This window comes from Terrapene carolina, unplaced genomic scaffold, assembly GCF_002925995.2.
Source record: "Terrapene carolina triunguis isolate 2854851 unplaced genomic scaffold, T_m_triunguis-2.0 Scaffold89, whole genome shotgun sequence".
In the NCBI taxonomy this organism is placed as follows: Eukaryota; Metazoa; Chordata; order Testudines; family Emydidae; genus Terrapene; species Terrapene triunguis.
The window spans coordinates 24,490,100-24,512,912 of NW_020664440.1; the positions used below are offsets into that span (position 1 = coordinate 24,490,100).

General features: G+C 41.0%; 1 protein-coding gene across 1 annotated transcript in view; it reads left to right on the forward strand.

Annotated features, from left to right (window-relative positions):
- ERC2 (ELKS/RAB6-interacting/CAST family member 2) overlaps positions 1 to 22,813 on the forward strand; it is a 633,577-nt gene that overhangs the window by 193,127 nt on the left and 417,637 nt on the right. The window contains exons 5-6 of the mRNA XM_026650452.1: positions 12,027 to 12,182; positions 19,484 to 19,651. Of these exons, the coding sequence (XP_026506237.1) occupies positions 12,027 to 12,182; positions 19,484 to 19,651 (324 nt within the window). The remainder of the gene's footprint in view (positions 1 to 12,026; positions 12,183 to 19,483; positions 19,652 to 22,813) is intronic.

Sequence of the window (22,813 nt, forward strand, 5' to 3'; positions counted from 1 at the left end):
CACCTCCACACACCCCCAGCCCTCTGCCCTGACCTTGAGTCGCCCCCAACACCCAGCCTTCTGCCCTGCACCCCCCCACACACCCCTAGCCCTCTGCCCTGACTTCTGCCCTGCACCTCCACACACACCCCAGCCCTCTGCCCTGACCTCGAGTCGCCCCGCTCAGCCCGCTGCAGGCCTAGGTGAACAAAACCCCAGGTTGGAAGCGGGCTGAGCAGGCTGGTGGCGTAAGATCAGCATTTTAATTTAATTTTAAAGGAAGCTTCTTAAACATTTTGAAAACCTTGTTTACTTTACATACAACAATAGTTTAGTTATATAATATAGACTTATAGAGAGAGACCTTCTAAAAAATGTTAACATATATTACTGGCACGCGAAACCTTAAATTAAAGTGAATAAATGAAGACTCGGCACACCACTTCTGAAAGGTTGCCTGCCCCTGTGATAGACTTTCATTACATGATAATACTATTATTTTCCCTACCTCATTCAATGTACCAGTTGAATGATGTACATAAATGAGGCAGGGACACCTCGTGAGTGAGGCAGGTGTATTGAAATCCATTGCCTTTAACTGAATTGCACCCACTTACACTCTGAGTTTGTCATATGTGTTGTAATAATTTTATATGCTCTTTGGCATATAAGCATGTAAGATTGGTTACTATTGGTTAAAATAACCTAAAACATTAAAAGGAGGTTGAATATATTTGGCATGATTGCATTCATTGTTTGTATTAAGAACTAATACTGTGTATTTCGCAACACCAGGGCCAAATCTTGTTCATGCAAAGTCCCACTTAAACTAGCGAGACTACCTGTGTGAGTAAATTAGGCAGAATCTGCCTACCAATTTGGCATAATGCTCATCTTCATTGTAAACTAGTGACAATCATGCTGAAGTCTGAATAGCACAGAGACGAGCAAAAAGTATTTAAAATGTGAAGTTCTTAAGTGAATGAAAATATTTGTGATTTTACCTTACTTGCAGAAACAACCATCTTTATATATTGATCCAGCTTTGATATTTCAGGTATGTTACTAGAAAACTGCTTGTGTGTGTAGTGCAAAGTACTCTTCTTGTTCTGATTGCACGAGTCTTCCCTTTCTCTTGTTTTAAAGGTGAACCTGAATATTTTCTACACGCTACTTTTAATATCTATACAGATACTGTCTATTTAATTATCATTATTTGTATTTCACTTTTTTCCTAAGGATTTTTTCTTTTTGGCTCTCTTGCAATAGCTGTCATGCTGGGCTTATAATCAGTGAATGTTTATCACAAAAACCTCTTTTCTGTGAAATTAATAATGAAACCATGTATATTCATAATAGGTTTGGTAATATCCTTCTTTTATAGGACTTAAATTTTGGGCCTAACCTTAAGGTGACACTATCTTCTTAGAAAATAAATCTTTTCAGAAAAAAAAGGAATGATCAAATGCTCAAGTATTGACATAAAAAACCCATGAAACTAAAGGCTCTATTTCTCAATTGAGGGAACAGAAACATACCATGTGATGTGTGTGTTCAATTAAAACTGATCAAGACAGATTGAATTTGCAATTTCAAATATCGAATACTGACATCGAGCTTCTTGTGAACACTCTAAGGAGTTATTCACGGAAATAATTTGATGAATACTTTTAAGTTACAAATACATTTGGGAATAGTGATTTGCTTGCTGACATTTCATGAACAGAAAGAGGCAAAATGCCTTGAATAAATTATTTCTTGCAGATTATTTGTCCAGCTCTATATTTTACAGTGTGTGTGTGTGTGTGTGTCAGGCAATATGCTACCAGCAGTTTTGTCATAATGTTCTGGGATATATGAGTCATTATCACTGGAAACTAATCTGCAGAGTCAGCTTCTTACTACTTCAACTTTCCTCAGCACAATCAGGACAATCCTGTATTAATTAATGCTCTTAATTTATGCTTCAAGGCAAAAACTTAACACTGCCGGGACCAGTAAAGAAGGAATCCAATTCTTCTCCCAGGCCAAATATAGGATTGCACTGTTAGGTAGGGTCATTAATGGGGGAGGAGAGATGCCCCTTCCTCTGAAGCATTAGGTATTGGCAACTGTTGGAAGTAGTATACTAATTCTGATTAATAGTCTGATCCAGTATAGAAAGTCCTGCTATATATTCCTGTGTCTGTTAACAGGGTTTGGAGGGCCTAACTTCAATCACTGATGCATATTTTTGGAGAACTCAGAGGAGTTATTAGTCCTAGTAATATTATACTTCTTCCTTAATCTTACTGTAGCCAAACCTTCTGTCTTTGTGATTCAAGCCCCAAGCTCTGTGGCTTATCTATACCAGCAGCATTCCAACAATCCCAGATCTGGAATGCTGCTGGTGTAGATAAACCACAGAGCTTGAGGCTTGAAGGAGATACTGCATCTCAGTGTTTAATTTGTAATGAAAGAGGTGCTGGGGCCCAAGCAATTTTTTTACATTCATTACTGATGCAGCAAGCCCAGAGGTGCCGGGGCTATGAACTGCCACACCTAGAGGTGCTGGGGCTCAGCCCTGGCAAGCCCTTGCACAAATTAAGCGCTGCTGCATATGCTCTTCTTTCAGGTTGTTAGATTGTCAGACCAAGTGTCCATAAATTTAGCCACAACTAACGCTTGTTGAAGTTTTTCTGACAGAATGGATTTCGGTCTGAAATGCTGATTCAACTGAATGGAAACCAGGGAGGCTGACTGGCTGGGCAGACTTCCTGCCAGTCTTCCCAGTTCCCTAGCAGCCTGGCTATCCTGATTCCCCATCTACCTGCCTAGTAGGCTTCCCAGCCTGCTCTGTTCCCCTAGAGCTTGCCTGATGGGAGCCTTAGGCTGCCTGGCTGCCCAGCTGGTGAGCCAGCTTGCCATAATGGAAATTCTTGAAAAATTTCATTTCAGTTCTTCCAAAATGGAATTTTTTAAAAATGTGTGTTCCGCAGAACATTTTTCATTTCTGAGGTTTATGTTCTGATTCTGAATGAAAAAAAATCAGTAATGTGAAATTTTCCCACAGCATTAGCCAACACGCTGTTTGAGTAGAGACTAAAAAGAAATGTTTGATTTCAGCACTCAGGGCTTATGTGAACAGATACATAAATAGCTACAAGGCATAAAGTGAGAAATTTCTTACAAGACTTAAATTTTATGCCACAGGGCATAAACTGATCAATTACAGTAAAAGTAGGGAAATGTAACCCCCGCCCCACTCATGATAAAATTGCAGCATTAGTAAAACACAGTTAAAGGGTTTTTTGGATTTTGTCATACTCTGGAGTAACTGGGAAAAGAAGGTACTAGAAATAGGATATGGGGTTGGCTGGAGCAAGCTGGTTTGCTCCTTTACGGAATTTTCTATATTATAGGTACTACAGTAGTTTGTTTGTTTGTTTATTCACTCTTGTCCCTTCTTAAGGCTGATCATAACCACGATAATTTGTTGTTCTTTTGCGCCCCCCCTTTTTTTTGGATGATTTCACCAAAACAAGAATTCTATAAACAGGCACCTCCTTTTTTCTTGGTCTTACACTCCACCACACACTTTTCTCTCTCCTTCATCACAAAAACCTTTCAGAAAAATGCTTTTGCAGAGGGCACAATAAATGCCTAGTAATAGATGAGTTTTCTCTGAGTAGGTAATGTAATAGCAAAGAGATTTTTCTGTTTGCTTCTTTCAGTATCTTAATTCTCCAAGGTCTTCTCGTTATGAATATGAATAATGCTGATCTCCTCATCAAGATTTAGATACCATGGTGATAAGCTATGATTCTGTCCATGGAAACATGTCAGATTAGAGAGTTTCACCTAATAAATTACCGTATATACTCGATCATAAGCCGGTTCTTTTATAAGCCAACCCCCCCAAGATGGATAAGTAAAAATGGAAAATTTTTATAACCTGTTCATAAGCCGACCCTATAATTCAGGGGTCAGCAAACTTTGGCTCCCGGGCCATCAGGATAAGCCGGTGGTGGGCCAAGATGGTTTGTTTACCTCGAGCATCCGCAGGCATGGAGGTAAACCTAAGTAAACAAAGTGTCCCGGTGCGCCAGCTGCTTACCCTGACGGGCCAGGACAGCAACTGATGGGGAAATTTTTTTGGGATGGGGGAGAAGCTGGGAGTCAGGGGAGTAACCCCTGTGACCACCCCCCACATGACCCCACCCTTAGCCTGGGACCCCCACACTCTCCCCATCCCATCCCTTCCCACCTTATCTGGGGAGGGCCAGGGGAGGATGTCTCTGACCTGGCTGGAGCTGCTCCGGCAGGCTGGGCAGTGCGGCCGCAGCCTGCTCCAGCGGGTCAGACCGGGCAGCGTGGCCACAGCATGTTCCATCCGGCTGGGCCGGGTGGCAGGGCTGCAGCGTGCTCAGGCGGCGTGGCCACAGCCTGCTCTGGGGGGGCGGGGCCGAGTGGCACGGCTGCGGCCTGCCAGCCCTGGAGCTGCAGCTGCTTCGGAGGCTGGAGGGAGAGCAGCGTTGCCAGAAGCGTAGAGACTCTGGCCCTGCCTTTTCCCTTCTGGCTCTGCTGGCTGTGCTGCCTCTCCTTGCTCCCTCTGTTGTGGGGAAGGGCTGTGTCCCACCTCTCCCTCTCTACAACCATTCATAAATAGACCCCCTTCTCTGGTGCTTCCCCTTTTTTACTAAAAAAAATTCGGCTTATGAACGAGTATATACGGTAGGTAATTTAGATGGCATTTTACCTACATGATTAAATACAAATCTGAAAATCCTGTTACGAACAAATGCCATTTAAAAAAAAATTTTTTTTCCTTACAGCTGGTTGGAAATTTTTAGATGGAATGGTTTTCTATTGGAAATGGTCAATTTGTCAAAATCAAACTGTTCTGTAGGAAAGTGCCAATTTTGATGAAGTTCTGATGAAAACCAGGCAGGATTCTGCTTGAACGCTGCCTGCTAGGCTGGCTTCAAAACCTGCTTGGTTTCCTACTAGCTTGCATGCCTGGCATCTTTGCATCATGCACCTGGCAGACTACTGGGGAGCCAGGAAGACCTGGGAGCCCCATCTCCCAAGCTCCCTGTGTCTACCAGGCAGGGCCGGTGCAACCCATTAGGCGACCTAGGCAGTCGCTTAGGGCGCTAGCATTTGGGGGGCGGCATTTCGGGTCCTTCGGCGGTGACCGCGGCGGCCGGATCTTTGGCCGCCCCGTTCGTCATCGGCATTTGGGCAGGGGAGTGCGGGGAGGGCTGCCTGCAGCAAGAAAGGGGGGGTGGCACGCAGGGAAACTCCCCGCCCCAGCTCACCTCTGCTCCGCCTCCTCCCCTGAGCACGCCGCCCCGCTCTGCTTCTCTCCCTCCCAGGCTTGCGTCGCGAAACAGCTGATTGGCGCCGCAAGCCTGGGAGGCGGGAGAAGTGGAGTGGTGACGGCGTGCTCGGGGAGGAGGCGGAGCAGAGGTGAGCTGGAGCGGGGAGCTGCCGCACGGATCCCCGGGCCGGGGAGAGCTGCCGCGGGAGGGTGGGGGTGTGTGTGCCTCAGGGCGGAGGAGTGGAGCTGCTGCTGTGGGGTGGGAGGTACTTTAGGGTGGGGGGGCGGAGAGCTGCCACAGGGCTCGGGGAGGGGGGGGCGCAAGGTGGAAGTTTCGCCTAGGGTGCGAAACATCCTTTCACCCGCCCTGCTACCAGGGCTTCCAATCTCCTTGGCAGGCTGCCCAGATTCCTGGGCTATTCACCCATCATCAGCCCAGGAGTTGTCCTCTCCTACTGCCTCCCATTGTTAGTTTAGGGGTTTCCTTCCTTGCAAGTGAACAAGGAGACCTGGGATAGGTGGCGGCAGCACTGGTATGTTCTCAAATTGGCCTATTCCATTTCGCAGGAAATTCTGAGATTTGAGGCTTTGAGATCTGATTCTGAATGAATTCTCGAACGCTGAATTTCCTGTGGGATGGATACTGCATTTTCTGGCCAGCTCTATTTTACCTCCTTTATTGTCCGCTGTCTGAATGGCTCGGCTGTCTGTCGGGGAGTTTGGGGCATTGTGGTAAGGCTGGGGATGTGATCAAGAAGTTGTTTGAGTCAGTTTATTTAGGCTTCTAGCAGCACCTCTGATAGCTCTTATGTTCAGCGAGGTGTTCTCATTTTTTTTTCTGTGTAATGATTTGGGTAAGAACACTTGCTGCTTTACTTAAATGCCCTCTCTGTTGTAGCTCCCCCTGAAGAAAGGGGAACAGGTAACATCATTAGCAGAATGTGCAACAGAGTTGCTTGTCAAACTGGAAACAGCAATACAAGTGAAAGATGTGGAATAATGTTATATTTTCAGTATTATTCTCTGTCCAATTCCTTATGCATCCTAACATCTTATTTGCTTTTTTGATCGTGGGTGCACATTGAGCACTTTACAGTGATGCACAGGTTCTTTTCCTGAATTGCTACAGTTAATATGGAATCATGTAAGGTGTATGAATAGTGTAAAATTTCTCTCCAAAGTGCATTACTTGGAATTTATTGACATGGAACTTCATTTGCCAGCATATCACCTCCCTACTTCTACTCAGTATTTCCCTGGTTTATGCATCTAGGAATCATATTCCCCATCTTGCTGCAGCATTGCACTTAAAAAAGGTTGTTATATTTGCATAAAAATACAGTGGAAAAAATGTTTTAAAAATTCAGTATGTTAGGTAAGACTTCATAATGTATAGGGAAATATTTACCTAGTTCCATACCCCAAAATATCTCTGCTATTGCAATCTGCTATCCTATTGTCATGCAAATGAGTTACCCAACTTTTTCCCAGTGTAGTTTGTTTGTTCCTATTGTTACAGTTCTAGTAGCAAGTAGAATCTGCCTGTGACCAACAAGCCACCTGTCTTTTCCTCGGCCTCCTTTGTCTGATTTTGAACCACATCGTACACTCACTGCTGCATGGGTGGCTGTAGGGATTCCACTGGGCTAGGCATCCCTATGAGACTGTAGTAAGACAGGTAAATATTTACTGTAGGGATAGCTCAGTGGTTTGAGCATTGACCTGCTAAACCCAGGGTTGTGAGTTCAGTCCTTGAGGGGGCCATTTAGGGATCTGGGGCAAAAATCTGTCTGGGGATTGGTCCTGCTTTGAGCAGGGGGTTGGACTAGATGACCTCCCGAGGTCCCTTCCAACCCTGATAGTCTTTGATTCTATGAGGCCCTAGGCAACTGCCTGCCCTCTCTGTGTAGCAGAACCAGCGCTGCATTGCTTCTGATTTTAAAATAATTCTTTTGTTGTATACTGAAATTTCTTAAAAATATCTATTAGTGTGATCCTTTTAATTGTTTAGTGTGCTGTGTTTTTGATTCTGTGACTTAATATAACTATTTAATAAATGTACACAGTATTTCACAAAGCATGATGCATGGTGTTACTCTGGTAGTAATTTTATAAATTGTTGGTGTTTAATCATTAACATGTTCTTGAATTCTTTGTTTCACACTGTAGATGACTTGCTGTTCTTGTGTTTTAGACAGAATAGGGTTGACAGAAGACTTACAGGGGCAAAGGGAATTAATTAGATAAAATCACAAATTTTCCAGGATGTAACATTTTGTGTGACTTTGGTCTTTAACAAAACATCTTATTTTAAACAGAAGGAAGAAAAGGCGCAAAATCCACCCAAACCACCCACTACCTTCAATACTAAGATGGGAACGTCCACACAGTTGTTTTTATAATTAATTCTGTTACATAACCATTTGTGAGTGTGAGAGTCATCACCAAAGGGGGCAAAACCTGTTATAATCTACAAGTAGAATGTAGAAATATTCCTTCCATGGGAGGGAGAACCAGATATTCAATCTTAAAGTCATAGTATTAAAAATAGAAAATATTCTTATTGTTACCTTGTCATTCTTGAAGATTAGCCTCCTAAAGCACTGTGTGTCAGAGCAGCAAAGCCTGAATGAAAAGGTTTCTGTGGGAATTATGAGGCAGGTGATCAAGGAGGAAATAATCTTCTCTCCCAAAATGGAAGTGGAGGTTGATAGTTGGGGTCTATCCATTAAAGGTAATATTTCACAAGGCAGTCTCTTGTTTAGCTACATGTACTGCTAAGAGGACACGATGGTCCTTCTTTTCAGTTCCTTGGTTGTACGTCCTTGCATTTGTTTATACATAGACTGCAATTTCCTCATAACTATTACATCAGGGGAGAGCTGGGGAGCTATCCACAATGTGATGTAGAGCTCCCTTTTAAAGTTTCCGTAATGATAACATTGTACTCTGAATGTTCTGAGGCGTCATACCTAAGGTGGTGACCATTTCCACATAAATCAGGGAGGAAGGCTGCTGTGTCTCTCCATTCTTAAGTAAATTAAGCAGTCATGGGATAAGAAGGATAACTGGTGAAAAGACAGGAAAGAAAGAGTAGGAGTAAATGGGAAGTTTTCAGAATGGAGAGGGGTGAATAGCCGTGTCCCCCAAGGATCTGTGCTGGGACCTGTGTTGTTCAACATATTCATAAATGATCTGGAAAAAAGGGTTAACCATGAGGTGGCAAAGTTAGCAGATGGTACAAAATTACTCAAGATAGTTAAATACAAAGCTGATTGTGAAGAGTTAGAAAGGAATCTCACTGAACTGGGTGACTGGACAGCAAAATGGCAGATGAAATTCAATGTTGATAAATGAAAAGTAATGCACATTGGAAAACAAAATCCCAACTATACATACAAAATGATGGGATCTAAATTAGCTGTTACCACTTAAGAAAGAGATTTTGGAGACATGGATAGTTCTCTCAAAACATCTGCTCAATGTGCAAGGGCAGTAAAAAAAGCTAACATAATATTAGGAATCATTAAGGGATAGACAACAAGACAAAAAATATCATAATGCCACTATATAAATCCATGTACACCCACACCTTGAATACTGTGTGCAGTTCTGGTCAGCCCATCTCAAAAAGGGTATTTTAGACTTGGAAAAGATACAAAGTGCAACAAAAATGATTTGGGGGATGGAACAGTTTCCACGTGATGAGGGATTAAAAAGACTGGGAGTTATCAGCTTGGGAAAGACACCACTAAGGGGGGATATGATAGAGGTCTATAGATCATGAAACATGGAGAAAGTAAATAAGGAATTGTTATTTACTCCTTCTCCTAACACAAGAAGTAGGGGTCACCAAATGACATTATTAGACAGCAGGTTTAAAACAAACAAAAGGAAGTATTTTTTCAATCAACACACAGTCAACCTGGCCAACACTATAGCAGGATTCAAAAAAGAACTAGATTAGTTCATGGAGGATAGGTCCATCAATGGCTATTAGCCAGGATGGTCAGGGGTGCAAAAATGTGCTCTAAAGTGTCTCTAGCCTCTTTTTGCCAGAAGCTGGGAGAAAGGGGATGGATCACTTGTGAGAACAGGCTTCTGTGTACTAGGAAAATCTTCCAGTGGAGGGTGGTAGGGAGGGTGTGTGTGTGTGTGTGTGTGTGTGTGTGTGTGTGTGTGTGTGTGTGTGCGCGCGCGCACGCGCCTATGGGAGTACAAAGAGTGAATATAACAGTGGTCTCTGCTATACTTTTTAATAGGTTCCACTAGGTGCTCCCCCTGTGCTGGCTTAGCTCCTTTGGCTGGTGCAGTGGGGGAATAGGTTTGTGGTGTTACTTTAAATTTGCACATCTCCACCTAATTATACTGTTGCTGCGAGGGTCTCCTGGTCTTTTCTCAAAAGCAAATGTTTTATCTGTTCCCGCAGAAGCACAAGGTGGCTCTTTTGTGGGTTCTCCTCTCTTTTGTGCATCCATGGAGGCCTAGGTACAATCTAGATCAGCGTTTCCCAAACTTGGGATGCCGCTTGTGTAGGGAAAGTCCCTGGCGGGCCGGGCCGGTTTGTTTACCTGCCGCGTCTGCAGGTTCAGCCGATCGCGGCTCCCACTGGCCGCGGTTCGCTGCTCCAGGCCAATGAGAGCTGCTAGAAGCGTCGCGGGCCAAGGGATGTACTGGCCGCCGCTTCCAGCAGCTCCCATTGGCCTGGAGCAGCGAACCGCAGCCAGTGGGAGCCACGATCGGCCGAACCTGCGGATGCAGCAGGTAAACAAACTGACCAGGCCTGCCAGGGCTTTCCCTACACAAGCGGCGTCCCAAGTTTGGGAAACACTGATCTAGACCTCAGCATTTTGAAGTAAATGCTTGGTAATAAGGGATTAGGCCTGGGAGTGGGGACTGAAAAAATAGGCATCTCATATAAGAATTTAGTCTTGTAATTCTCATTCTCTTACTTCTTTTCCACCAATCTATCAATACTCTGAATTTAAGTAGCCAAATTATGGATAATTATCACATAGCAAGCCGAAGAAGATATTATTCTAGAGACCGACTCTCTCCCATCCAACCATTTCACAGTTCTTTATTACTAATAAAGGAAATAAATGCATTCCATTAATTTCTTGGTTTTGCAAATCATTATTGGTTACAGGAATAAAGGTTAACAATACTACAACTCAACACAATGTCTTGCAGAAAAAGAAATTAATGTATATCCCTACATAGCTTTGGTTCCTCTTGGATATGTAACAATAGTTGGTAAAATTCGAAGGGTTCAAAGTTTCATTTTGGGTTAGTAGTCAAAAGTTCAGATGCTTATCAGAGCTGTATCCAGGCTATCCAACCTCTGAAATGGCAAATTTGGCCTGGTCGTATCCTGAAAATAGGCTTTACTATCATGCAAAAAATTTTGGTGCTGACTACTTCAGGATAGTCTGTAGGTAGTATAGGAATAACCTTTTTTAATATCTCAGAACTTCAGTTTCTGGCTAAAGACAGGCAGTACAGTCAACTGAAAACAGAAACAAAGTTTTATTTTACTACAGAGATTCAAATTTAGTTTGTCTTGGTTGAGCTTTTATTTTTTTTGAGAGAGAGAAGGGGTAAAATCCTGACTCCATTATAGTCAATAGGCCTTCTGCCATTGACTTCGGTAGGGCAAGGATTTTATCCCAGTTTCTAATATGTCTTGGCTACTTTGTATTCTTGGACTTAATTTCTCTGCGCTTGATCCATGGAGAATTTGTTCCCTAATAGATGTGTGAAAACAGATTGCCTACTGAGTCATTTTGCTATATTCTTTCAAAGTGAAAGTTGTGTGAGAAGGTACTACAAGTCCTGATGATCGCTATCCATCCCCAAGTGGCTTTTTTAATTTACAGACAACAAATGAAAATGAGAGCTGAATCACTGGATTTTTTTAAGCGCTGTGCTGGCACAAGCTGATAACCAGTATATGAGGTGGCATTTCTGTTGTTGCAAATTAACTTGGTTACATACTGTTTGCAAAGCTCTTTGAGATGGTAGGATGAAAAGTATATAACCTGCCCTTGGCTATATGTGGGTATACCAGTGGAGGAAACAGACATAAGGAGACTCCTCTTATTTCTCAAAACAGCAGGACTGGATTGTAACCTTGTTTTCAAGAGACCACTAGATTGAGAGGCCAGCCAGCTCCTGATAGCCCTAAGTAGTTGGCAAGGCCTATAAGTTATTTCCATATACGTTTGGCCCTGCTGTCCCCATCTATTGTCCTTCTTTTGTGTGCCTTCTAGGATGTAGGGCAGGATTTTGCCCAGATTATGCACGAGCATCAAAATGCTCATTCTTAATTGATGCTAAAATAAAATCAAGCATCGTGCTGTCTTTTGTTTGAGAGCAGAGGTCCAAATCCTGTTTTCCCTTAAGCCAGTGTCAGTGGAATTACCTGGGATTTACATCAGTACACGTCATAAGTGCTGGAACTAGGGATGCTGAGGGTGCTGCTGCACCCCCTGGCTTGAAGTGGTTTCCATTATATACAGGGTTGACAGTTTGGTTCAATGACTCTCAGCACCCCCACTATACAAATTGTTCCATCACCCCTGCATCAGTATAAATGAAAGCAGAATTTGTTCCAGTTTCTTGTGCTAGTGTATTATTATTGTACCACATTGCTACAAATACTGAATTTTTAACATCCAGGTTTCATATAATTACAAATTCTCTCTCTCTCTCTCTTTCTTTCTTTTTTAAATTTTTAACCCAGGACACAAAAATAGCTTCACTTGAACGCAATATAAGGGATCTCGAAGATGAAATACAGATGTTAAAGACAAATGGAGTTCTGAATATAGAGGACCGAGAAGAAGAGATCAAACAAATAGAAGTTTACAAGAGTCACTCAAAGTTCATGAAAAATAAGGTACAGTCTACTAATAAAATAGTTTAATGGTATTAAAATAATGTGAACAGAAGTTTTAATTGGACTCTTCAGTTTAAGCAGTCCTCTGTGAATTTGCTTATGGTAGATCTGCGGTACTTGGCACTGAAAGAAATTGCTGCAGGAACCTTTTTTGGAATAAAAAAAAGGCACTTGTAAGTATTGATTCAGGAGAAGTAGAGAGGAGGCTAATCCATCACACTTCAGCGGCAAAAGCATTAATTAATTTACTACATTTCTCATGTTTTACACTTTCTTATGTTTCTTTTTCTTTCCTCCACATCTTATATATGGTCTCTTCATTTTCTCTTTTTTCAGCTTTATAACTCCTGCTTTCATTGTCCAAAGGCTGCTTTATGACTTTATTGGTTTCCATTCTGACCTACAGTATTTTCATACCATTTTAATTGTTAATTTTTTCATTACCTTGATAATGGTATTATGGTTAGTACTACTAGGCCATAAATGATGCTGAGTTGTTATTTCCATTGTAAATGTGTGTTACATGTACAGTATTTTAAAATTCTAATAGTTTAAAAAATTTTAATTTTATAATTCTGATAGTTTGCACTTACACAGTGCCTTTAACTTAAGAATCTCAAAACATTCTACAAAGGTTGATACATATTATTATCCTCAATTTACAGAGAGAGAGAGAGAGAGACTAAGTGAATTGGCTAAGGTCACACACCAGTTAGTAGCAAAGTTTGGAATAGAACCCCAGGGACCTAACTCCCAGACTCACTAAACAATACTACCACTCAGTTATTTTAAAATAATCAGACTTAAACTTGGCACCTAACTTGTGATCCCAGCTGCACGTTTTTACTACACTTAATTTACATTTGTTTAGCTGCCATGTAGTTAAAGAGCAGTCCCAACATTTTGTTTTTTGTACTTTTGGATTACTTTTTCTGATTCTCTTTTCTCAACCAATTTAATTTTTTTAAATAGTTAAAAAAATAAATACAAACTATGATGAGTTTATTCCAAAATTTGTGTTCCTGATTATATTCTTGTTTGTTTATAAAGTTACAATGTACTGATATGGAGCTACCTTCTACAGTACAGGTGTACAGTGATCAGATTTTTAAAGTGGAAAAACTAGGACAGCAGTGATAGAGGAGGGGGAATGAAACATTCACATAGATGAATCTTGGGAAGTGGGAAAAGGAGGCATTTTACCTATAAGTTCCTGTAAGATGAGAATGAGCAGTGAGTGGGGAGGGGAATGCAGGAGAGGAAGGACAGCCAGCTGACTATAATGAAGTTGAGGCTGGCCATAATAAACAGAGTAAAGCTGGTCAAAAGCACTGTAGCAATTTTGATTATGAAACAAATTTTTTTTTCTTGATTTTTTTTTTGCATTCATTCCTCTGCATCCAACATCTATTTTTATGTGAAATTTTGTGGAGCTGATAATTTTTGAAGTGAAAATTGGAAATGCCCCTTGTGTGCTTAAATTTGTTGCTAGGGATTTTGAAAAAGCTGCTTGAGGGGGTGATGCTATCTGCTTCTGTGGAGCCCACACGATTTGGTGGAGAATCATAGACATGTTGGACTGGAAATGACCTTGATAGGTCATCTAGTCCAGTCCCCTGCACTGCAGCAGGCCTAACTATTATATAGACCATTCCTGAAAGGTATTTATTTAACCTGTTCTTAAAACCTCCAGGGATGGAGATCCATAACCTCCCTAGGTAATTTGTTTCGGTTCTTAACTTCCTTGACAGTTAGGAAGTTTTTCCTAATGTCTAACCTAAATCTCCCTCGCTGCAACTTAAGTCCATTACTTCTTGTCCTGTCCTCACTGATTAAGGAGAACTATTTATCACTCTCCTCTTTATAACAACCTTTTATGTATTTGAAGACTGTTATCTCCCTTCTCAGACTTCTTTTCTCCAGCTTAAACCAACCCAGGTTTTTTCAGTCTTTCCTTATAAGTCATATTTTCTAGATCTTTAATAATTTTTGTTGCTCTCTTCTTGACTTTCTCCAATTTGTCCACATCTCTCCCAAAGCATGGAGCTCAGAACTGGACACAGTATTCAAGTTGAGGCCTTATTAGTGCTGAGTAGAGGAAGAATTAATTCTCATGGCATGCTTACTACAATACTCGTGCTAATATATCCCAGAATTATGGGTTGTTTGTTTTTTTTGCAACGTTATTAAATTGTTGAGTCTCATTTAGTCTGTGATCCACTATGATCCCCAGATCCTTTTCTGAAGTGCTCCTTCCTAGGCAGTCATTTCCCATTTTGTATTTGTGCAATTGATTATTCCATCCTGTGTATAGTACTTTGCATTTGTCCTTATTATATTTCATCCTATTTATTTCAGACCATTTCTTCAGTTTGTCAAGATAATTTTGAATTCTAATCCTGTTCTCCAAAGCACTTGCAACCCCTCCCAGCATGGTGTTGTCCACAGACTTTATAAGTGTGCTCTCTATGCCATTATCCAAATAATTTTGGAAGATATTGAATAGAATCAGACTCAGGACATATCCCTGTGGAACCGCACTCAATAGGCCCTTCCAGCTTGATTGTGAATCATTGATAACTACTTTCTGTTTGCTTTTTCAACCAGTTGTGTACTCACCTTATGGTAGGTTCATCTAGGCTATATTTTTCTAGTTTGTTTATGAGAAATTCATGAGACAATGTCAAAAGCCTTACTGAAGTCAAGATACAGTAAAAGCTGTTTTATCTAGCATGTAGGGGGGATGAGGGGTGCCGGTAAGTGAAAAATGCTGGTTAACAAAGAGGGAGGGAGTTTGGGTGTGGGGCTGGGGTTTGGGGTGTGGGCTCTGGGAGGGAGTTTGGATGCAGGAGGGGGCCTGGGGCACGGGTTGCCGGATCCAGGGGGTGCTTACCTTGGGTGATTCCCTGCCAGCAGCAACCTGTCCTGGCTGCTCCTAGGCAGAGGAGCGGCAGGCGGCTCTGCACGCTGCCCCCGCCTCTCCCCGAGCACTGCCTCCGCAGCTCCCATTGGCTTCTAGGCAAATCATTTTACTCTCTGATTCTTAGTTATCCCGAGTGTAAAATGGAGACAATGAGAAAAATTATCATTGTATGATATTAAAGGTATTAGGATTTGCCATCTCAGAAAAGGTACATTACCTTAATTTTAGAAAGTGTGGGATCTCCTGTATCTTCAGTATCCCGTGACACCTGCCATGTTTTAGCTACTGTCTTAGATTCTTCCCACTGGATAAATGAAAGCTTATGGACCTTTTGGCAGCTTACTTTAAATATAAAGGGTTTTTTTTAGCACTTTTTATGTTCAATACAGTCTTTTAAAACTCATATGTGGGGTTACCACTAGTGAGATTACAGTACGCTTTCAAATGTGGTTAACCTACAAGTATGCAGTTCTCAGTGACTTACAATGTAATTACTACAATATCTCAGAAAAGATATTGAAGCTTTTAAGGTATAAATAATGTCCAAAATCTTGTATATAAAGGGGAAGTTCCAGTGTTTTTGAGAGGAAGAGGTTCAATATAGTTCTTTTCTCTAAAGAGCAGATGAATGAGAAGAAGACTGTTATACATACCATTGTTTCATCACAAACTTCAGATCAGTACTTTGATAAGTATGTCACATTCTGATGAAACACTGTACAACTTCTTTCACCAGCCCTGTCCTTCCTCTTACAACTGAGATTTGCAGCAAAAGATACTAGTTCTGCCATTCATCAGAGAACCTTTCAAAGTGGAAAAAGTATTTATATGGCTGTCAGCAGGCAGATCTTATTATGCCTGATCTGTCGAACCTGAGATTGCTGATAAGAAGTCTTGATAAATATAAGTCCTGATTGATGCCAAACAATAGAACAAAGCTCTTTTCATGGTTAAGTGCTAGAATTCTCTTTATATTGTTATATTTAAAGAATATGTATTTAGTTTACATCTCTTCTTAATTTAAATCTAGAAAGGAAGGTGTATCAGCTGCATGCAGACCATTAGTAAATATTGCATTTGTACAGCATCAAGGTATTTTCTTTGTAAATTCTAATACACTAATAATAAACACACACCTCCAAACTTCTCCAGAGAATGAGATGGTCAGGAATAGAGACAATTAGTGGTCCTGGGATACCATATATGGTATCTTCAATCTAGCAGAGAAGGGTAAAATACTATCCAATAGCTGGAAGTTGAAGCTAGACAAATTCAGACTGGAAATAATGGTGTATATCATTAACAGTGAGGGTAACTAACCACTGGAACAGTTTGCCAAGGGTCATGGTGGATTCTCCATCACTGGCCATTTTAAATCAAGATTGGCTGGTTTTCTAAAAATATGCTCTAGAAATTATTTTGGGGGAAGTTCTGTGGCTTGTGATGTGTTATAGAGGAGGTTAGACTAGATTATCACAATGGGTCCCTTCTGGCCTTGGATCTAGAATCTATATCCAGACATCCGGGTTAATCTTCATTGTAGTCTTTATTTCTAACTCACATGGAAGTTATGGTCATTGTTTTACTTTGACTCCAATAGAGAGGCATGGGTCCTCACCGGATCATGTCAACATTCTTCTTACATTCACCTTGATATGTGCACTTCAGCAAGGTCAAAGACTTGTTTAAAGAAGTGCTTAACTTTTTACAGAGAACCATACTGTACAAGAACCTTTTAACAATTGAGTGTATCAGATAAAAATTGTGAGGTCTTGTTCTGTCCTGGATATTTCTTTTTAAGGGAGAGGTCCCAGTTCTTGCATTCTTTTTCTTTTTCATTTTCATTTTTGTTTTATTTTATTTTTTTTTATTAAAGAGTTTGCCAAAGACACAGTTATCCTAACTTGGATCTGTTCGGGAACTGTAACACATTTTCTTGACCTCCTTACAGTGTGCAGAACTCCAAACCGGAACTGCATGCTAATGAGCAGATAGTTTCTGAGCAATGAGGAGCATATCTGTGATGAAAATGAAGCCATTTTCCTTGCTTGTTGATTTCTCAGAGTGTTGGTAGTGTCATTAACAAAACTGTGAAAAGCTTCCAATAGAGATTAGGTGTGTGTGATGTCCACAAGGGTCTAGGGTAAAACATGTAATATAATTAGATTGGCCTCAGATCTAGGGTTCCTCCTTTATATTATGTACTCAGACTTTTCCAGTCTATATTTTGTGTACCTTTTTTGTTTTAGTTTCCGCCCTTGCTTACATGTGCTGGCAAAGTAAATAAATGATGGGGAGGAAAGAAGAAGGTTTACTTCCAAGCAGAATTGTTTTTCTTTTTTGAGTAATTTTGGGATACATGTTGTATGTTTCTTTTTACTTTTCCCAACATCTGTTTTTCTTTCTTTCTACATCCCCTTTTCTTTTTTTTTTGATAAATTAAGACTATAAAGGCTATTGCTTTAGCTTCCTGTATAGATTAGGATTTTGTGCAATAGACAAAGGGTGACCAGCCAAATTCTCCAACCTAGTGGATACAAAACATTTTGAAACTTGTGGAGAGAAAAAGAGAATAACCCTAACTAAGTAATTCAGAATTACGGCTGTGACATATTATTGTGTTTTGATTGTGAGGATATGGCTAAACATGACAAACTTTTTTTTTTCTGGGCTACCACTCCCTTCAGCTCTAGATTTAACCTCATCCCAAGTGGCCTTTGGGATTAAACTGAAAGGAGAGAATGGATAGGGCAGTTCCAGCTCTTCTTTGGTCACCTTCATAGCATTTAAACTTTGATTTAAAATAAAAATGTCTGGCCCTTTTGGTTGTGAGGAAAAACGTTTAAATGAAAACCAAGTGTCTGCCACAGTTAGCAGAGGGACAGCCTGAAATAATATCTCTGAAAAGTTACTGCCCATTCAGCCCCATGTGAGCTGAAGTCATTTGGTAATTTAAATAGCTAATATTAAGTATCTCACAATGGAGCATTTGAGTAGCTAATTTGCTTGTCCACTGTTGTCACATAGAAGCTTGAGAAGAAGAATACCTGTTATGTCATCTAATATTTAGGATTGTTCTTTATAATATATTCTCCAGTGCTTTGACCAGTTTTAAATGTTCGAAATACTCAGTCTTTTCCATCCCAGGACACTTCTCCCATTTAGCAATATGAGAAGGGCAAGGTAGCTGTGATCCTCCTGACACCTGTTCATGAGCATCAGGTTGAGAACCCCTGTCCTAAGTGATGGGGTTTCCACAACTATTACAGTCTAATAGACTCACCATTTGGAATCCCCCCCCCCAATTCTCTCCTCCTCCCTGCCCCTCAGCCTCTTCTTAATTATGACTTTTTCCTTTGGCTTTCCTGTTACTGGAGAGCTCCACGTGAGCTGCCAGGGAAGGAAAATGGAGGGTGAAGGGCATTAACTGTGTGGCAAGTGGAAGATGGTTAGAGTTCCATCACTCTGTTTCCCACCCCTCGGTTAAATTCCTATTCCTCATCTACCACTAATTCTTACTGCCATGCTCATAACCTGGGCTCACTCCAGCCAATGGTAATGATAGCTGTGGTCTTGGAGGGAGTATGGTGTTGCATTCAATCTACACATGCATGAAAGCTTTATTTTTCCTTTGTATAGAAACCATTTAAAATGAAATGGACAATTAACATGCCCATTACAACATATGGTGTACCTCCTCCAGTGCATCAAATGCACCAGCAACTACTATGTGGGTAAAACAAGAAAATCACTCCACTCTCAAATGAACTCACACAGAAAAATGATAAAAGACAAAATCATCCTATCAACTGTGAGTGAACACTTTTCACAAAACAATCACTCCATATCTGACCTCATCCTCAAAGGAGACCTGCACAACACCTTCAAAAGTTCATCCTGGGAGCTTAAATTCAAAACTGCTAGACCTCAAAAATCATGGACTGAGTAGAGACATTGGATTTATGTCTCATTACAACAATCTATAACCCACTTACCCTCCTTTGTCCTCTAATTGCAAAGATATTAATTGCTCACTTCATTGTGATGCTCTGATTACCTTTCCCAGACATAAAAAAGAGCTCTGTGGAGCTCGTAGGCTTGTCACTTTCACCACAGAGGTTGGTCCAATAAAAGACATTGCCTCACTCACTTCTTGTCTCTTATATCCTGGGACCAGCATGACTATAACAACACTGCAAACATGAACTTAATAGAAATTGTGGGCGCCGGGCGTCTCAGCATCAGAACCCTAATGCTTCTCCTGACTCTCCAGAAGGTATCTGGGTTGCATCACATGAGATTTATTCTCATCTCTCCAAACTCGTGTGAGTATAAATTGGAGATTAATGATGTAAAACAATGTTTTTTAATTTTGCAGATTGACCAATTGAAACAGGAACTTTCAAAGAAAGAATCAGAACTTCTCGCCTTACAAACTAAGCTTGAAACCCTTAGCAATCAGAATTCAGATTGCAAGCAACACATTGAAGTGCTTAAAGAGTCGCTTACTGCCAAAGAACAGAGAGCTGCCATACTTCAGACAGAGGTAAGCTATTTTCTCATCATACAATACAATATAAATTTTTAGTTAACAGAGCGTGTCAGGGTTAAAATGATGTATTAATTACAAATCTTTGCAGAAGATATATCCTGGGCTTTTTTTCAATTTGTTAAAAATAGTGTAATAGCTTAAACCCTGCCATGTGCTAATACATTTGGCATATTTTCCTTATTACAGTATGTTAGCACTGATCCTGCAGTTTTTGAAAAGAACCTACTGACTTCAATAGTGGTCTTGCATGTGTTAGTATTGCAAGATTGGACCCATGTATGGAATCCGCAACATCAAGGGTGTGTAGCTGTAGCTGAGATTTCCCTTGTCTTTAGTGGAATATATATATATGGCAGTTCTCATTTCTTCTTAATATTTTCACCCCAATTTCAAATTGTCTTGAGATCGTTTGGGACCTCAGACCTGTTTCCTCAAACCTAATGCTCATTTTTGTGTCTTCTGTTGTACATTTCAATTCTAAAGAGAGAGGCCATTTATAAGTTTTGAAGGGTGCATAAATATAGGCGGGGTGTAGGTTATTGGTATGAAGTCTTTTTTTTCTTACAAAATTAGCTTTCATTTTCAAATGTGAATAGATTGTTAATCCTTAATATAGGCCAGTATATTAGGGATTTTTTTATGTGTAATGTGTAAAGTACAGAGCTTGAAAATATAGATATTTAAATATGGTTTATGCAGTTGAGATGGTTTTCAAATGTGATTAAATAAACCATTTAAATGTTAAAATGGTCTTCTCCACTAGTTCCTTTTCCATGGCTGTTTTTTACTGTGAAGGTATGAAACACAAAATAGGAATGAAATTTATATTTTAACTGTTTTATTTGTAAGTTTTGAATTGGTGTGCATTTTAAAAGAACATGAACAGTTAGACACTGCATTTATAAAAGGAAAATAAACTCTTTACATTCAGAAAAGTATACTAATTTAAATGGATTGGTTTCTTGCATGATAGTTCAAGGTTTAATCCTAGGTTAAGGAATTCCAGGGGCAAAAGTTCACTTTAGTTCATCATCTTCATGGGGAAAAGTTAGCTGACATTTATCTCTATTTATAAAATATATATTCTGAGATTCTGGGTGTCTATTGAACTGCATGTCCCAGGATTCATCCTCTTACATGTTAATAAGGTAGAAATAAAAATTTGAAATTGCAAATCTGCCCTCATCAGTCAAATAAAATAGAAGGAAACATAAATATAAAATCATGATGATAGAATAAGATAAAAAACATCCTTCTGCCTACCACTACTTCAGAAAGAGCCACAGATCCCAAAGGAGACTGAGGCAGTCTTGTGGTTTTGGGTGTAGCCAGCTACATCTCCCCTTCCCACTCACCATCCCCACAGGGTCTAGCAACTGCCTGTTCTGACTCATGTGCTCAAGACAATGATCCAGGAGTACATCCTCCTTCCCCATTCCCCTGGTTTGGGGACTGGCTGACCTGCTTTTATAATGTTTGAGACTCTATTACAACAGACTATTGGGTCTTAAGCACTGTCCAAGAGGATTATGCCATATAGTTCCTCTCTATCCCCCCTTCCCACGTTGCTTTTCAGGGACCCCTTTCATGAGACACTGCTCTTTTAGCAGGTTCAGTCTCTACTGGCCTTTGGGGCTGTAGAGGAGGTCCTCTTGAAGCATTGGGGACCGGGATTACATTCTCAGTATTTCCCGGTTTTCAAACCCTTGGGAGACCTATCTTCAGCCTCTGTGATCTTAACAAATACATCTGATATGTGAGATACCAGATGGTCACCCTGGTAGCAATACTTCCTGCCTTAAACCACAATGACTGGTTTGCTGCCCTGACCTTCAGGATGCTTATTTTCATGTAGCAATTCTCTCAAACTACAGGAGGTTTCTCTGGTTTGTTGTGGTGGACCAACACTAGCAACACTAGCCCTTTGGCCTGTCTTCCGCCCCTGGGGTCTTTATGAAATGGATGGTCACAGTAACAGCATAGCTCAGGAAGAGGGGAATTCATATCTTCCAATATCTGGATGATTGGTTACTGAGAGGCAAGTCAAGAGAGGATGTCCTGTGTCATGTCTAGTTCACACTATGCCTACTCAATCATCTATGTCTCCTCTTAAACAGCGGGAGGTCAACTTCGGTTCCAACTCTAAGAATCAAGCTCATTGGGCCCTGATAGACTCTACAAATTCGAGAGCATTTCTGCTGACCAACCGATTCCAGGCAATCTGTCACTTATGTCTAGAGCTGAAGATCCAGCCCTCAACCACAGCCTGAGTATGCCTGAAGTTGCTAGCCCATATGCCTGCATGCACTCAGGTAGTCCAATACGCCATGTGACTTTATCCTCTTAAAATGTGACTGAAGTCAGCCTATCGTCAATACTGTCATCCTTTGAACAGATTGGTCAGTCTTCCACTGCCAATCCTGGATTTCGGTTCAGGACGTGTGTCGGGGCATTCCCTTCACTTGGTCACCATCATCAGAACTATTGTCATTGATGACTCCTTAATAGTTTGGGGACTGCATCTGGAGTCACTGAAGGTTCAAGGCCTGTGGTCAGAATGTGAAGCTTCTTTACATATCAATGTCCTGGAGCTTTATGCAATCTACAATGCTTGTCGGGCCTTTCAAGATCTCATCAGGGGCTCAGTGGTTTTCATGCTCACCAACAGTACCACTGCAATGTATTAAATGAACAGGCAGTGGGGGAGCGCACTCCAATGTGTTTTGTCAGGAGGCAATCAGGTCCTGGAAGTTTTGCTCCAGGGAAAACATTACCCCCATGGCTGATCACTTGCCTGGGATCCACACTCATTGGGCAGATCACCTCAGCAGGAGTTTCTCCCTGAATCGCGAGTGGTCTCTAAAGCTCCGCATCCTGCAGTCTGTCTTTGCACTCTGGAGTATGCTGACAATTGACCTGTTAGCCATGAAAGAAAACAAGAAATGCCAGTTGTTTTGTTCCCAAGGGGGGTCTAAGTTCAAGCTCTTTGATCGATGCTTTTCACTTGAGCTGGGAATTGGCACTCTTATATGCCATTCCTCCAATTCCGATTATCTTGAGGCTCGTTCTCCAGTGCAGTCGAGACAATATTGGTTTTCCAACCTCCTCACATTGTTGGTCCAACCTTCCATATCCGTTCCTCTTCATCCTGACCTC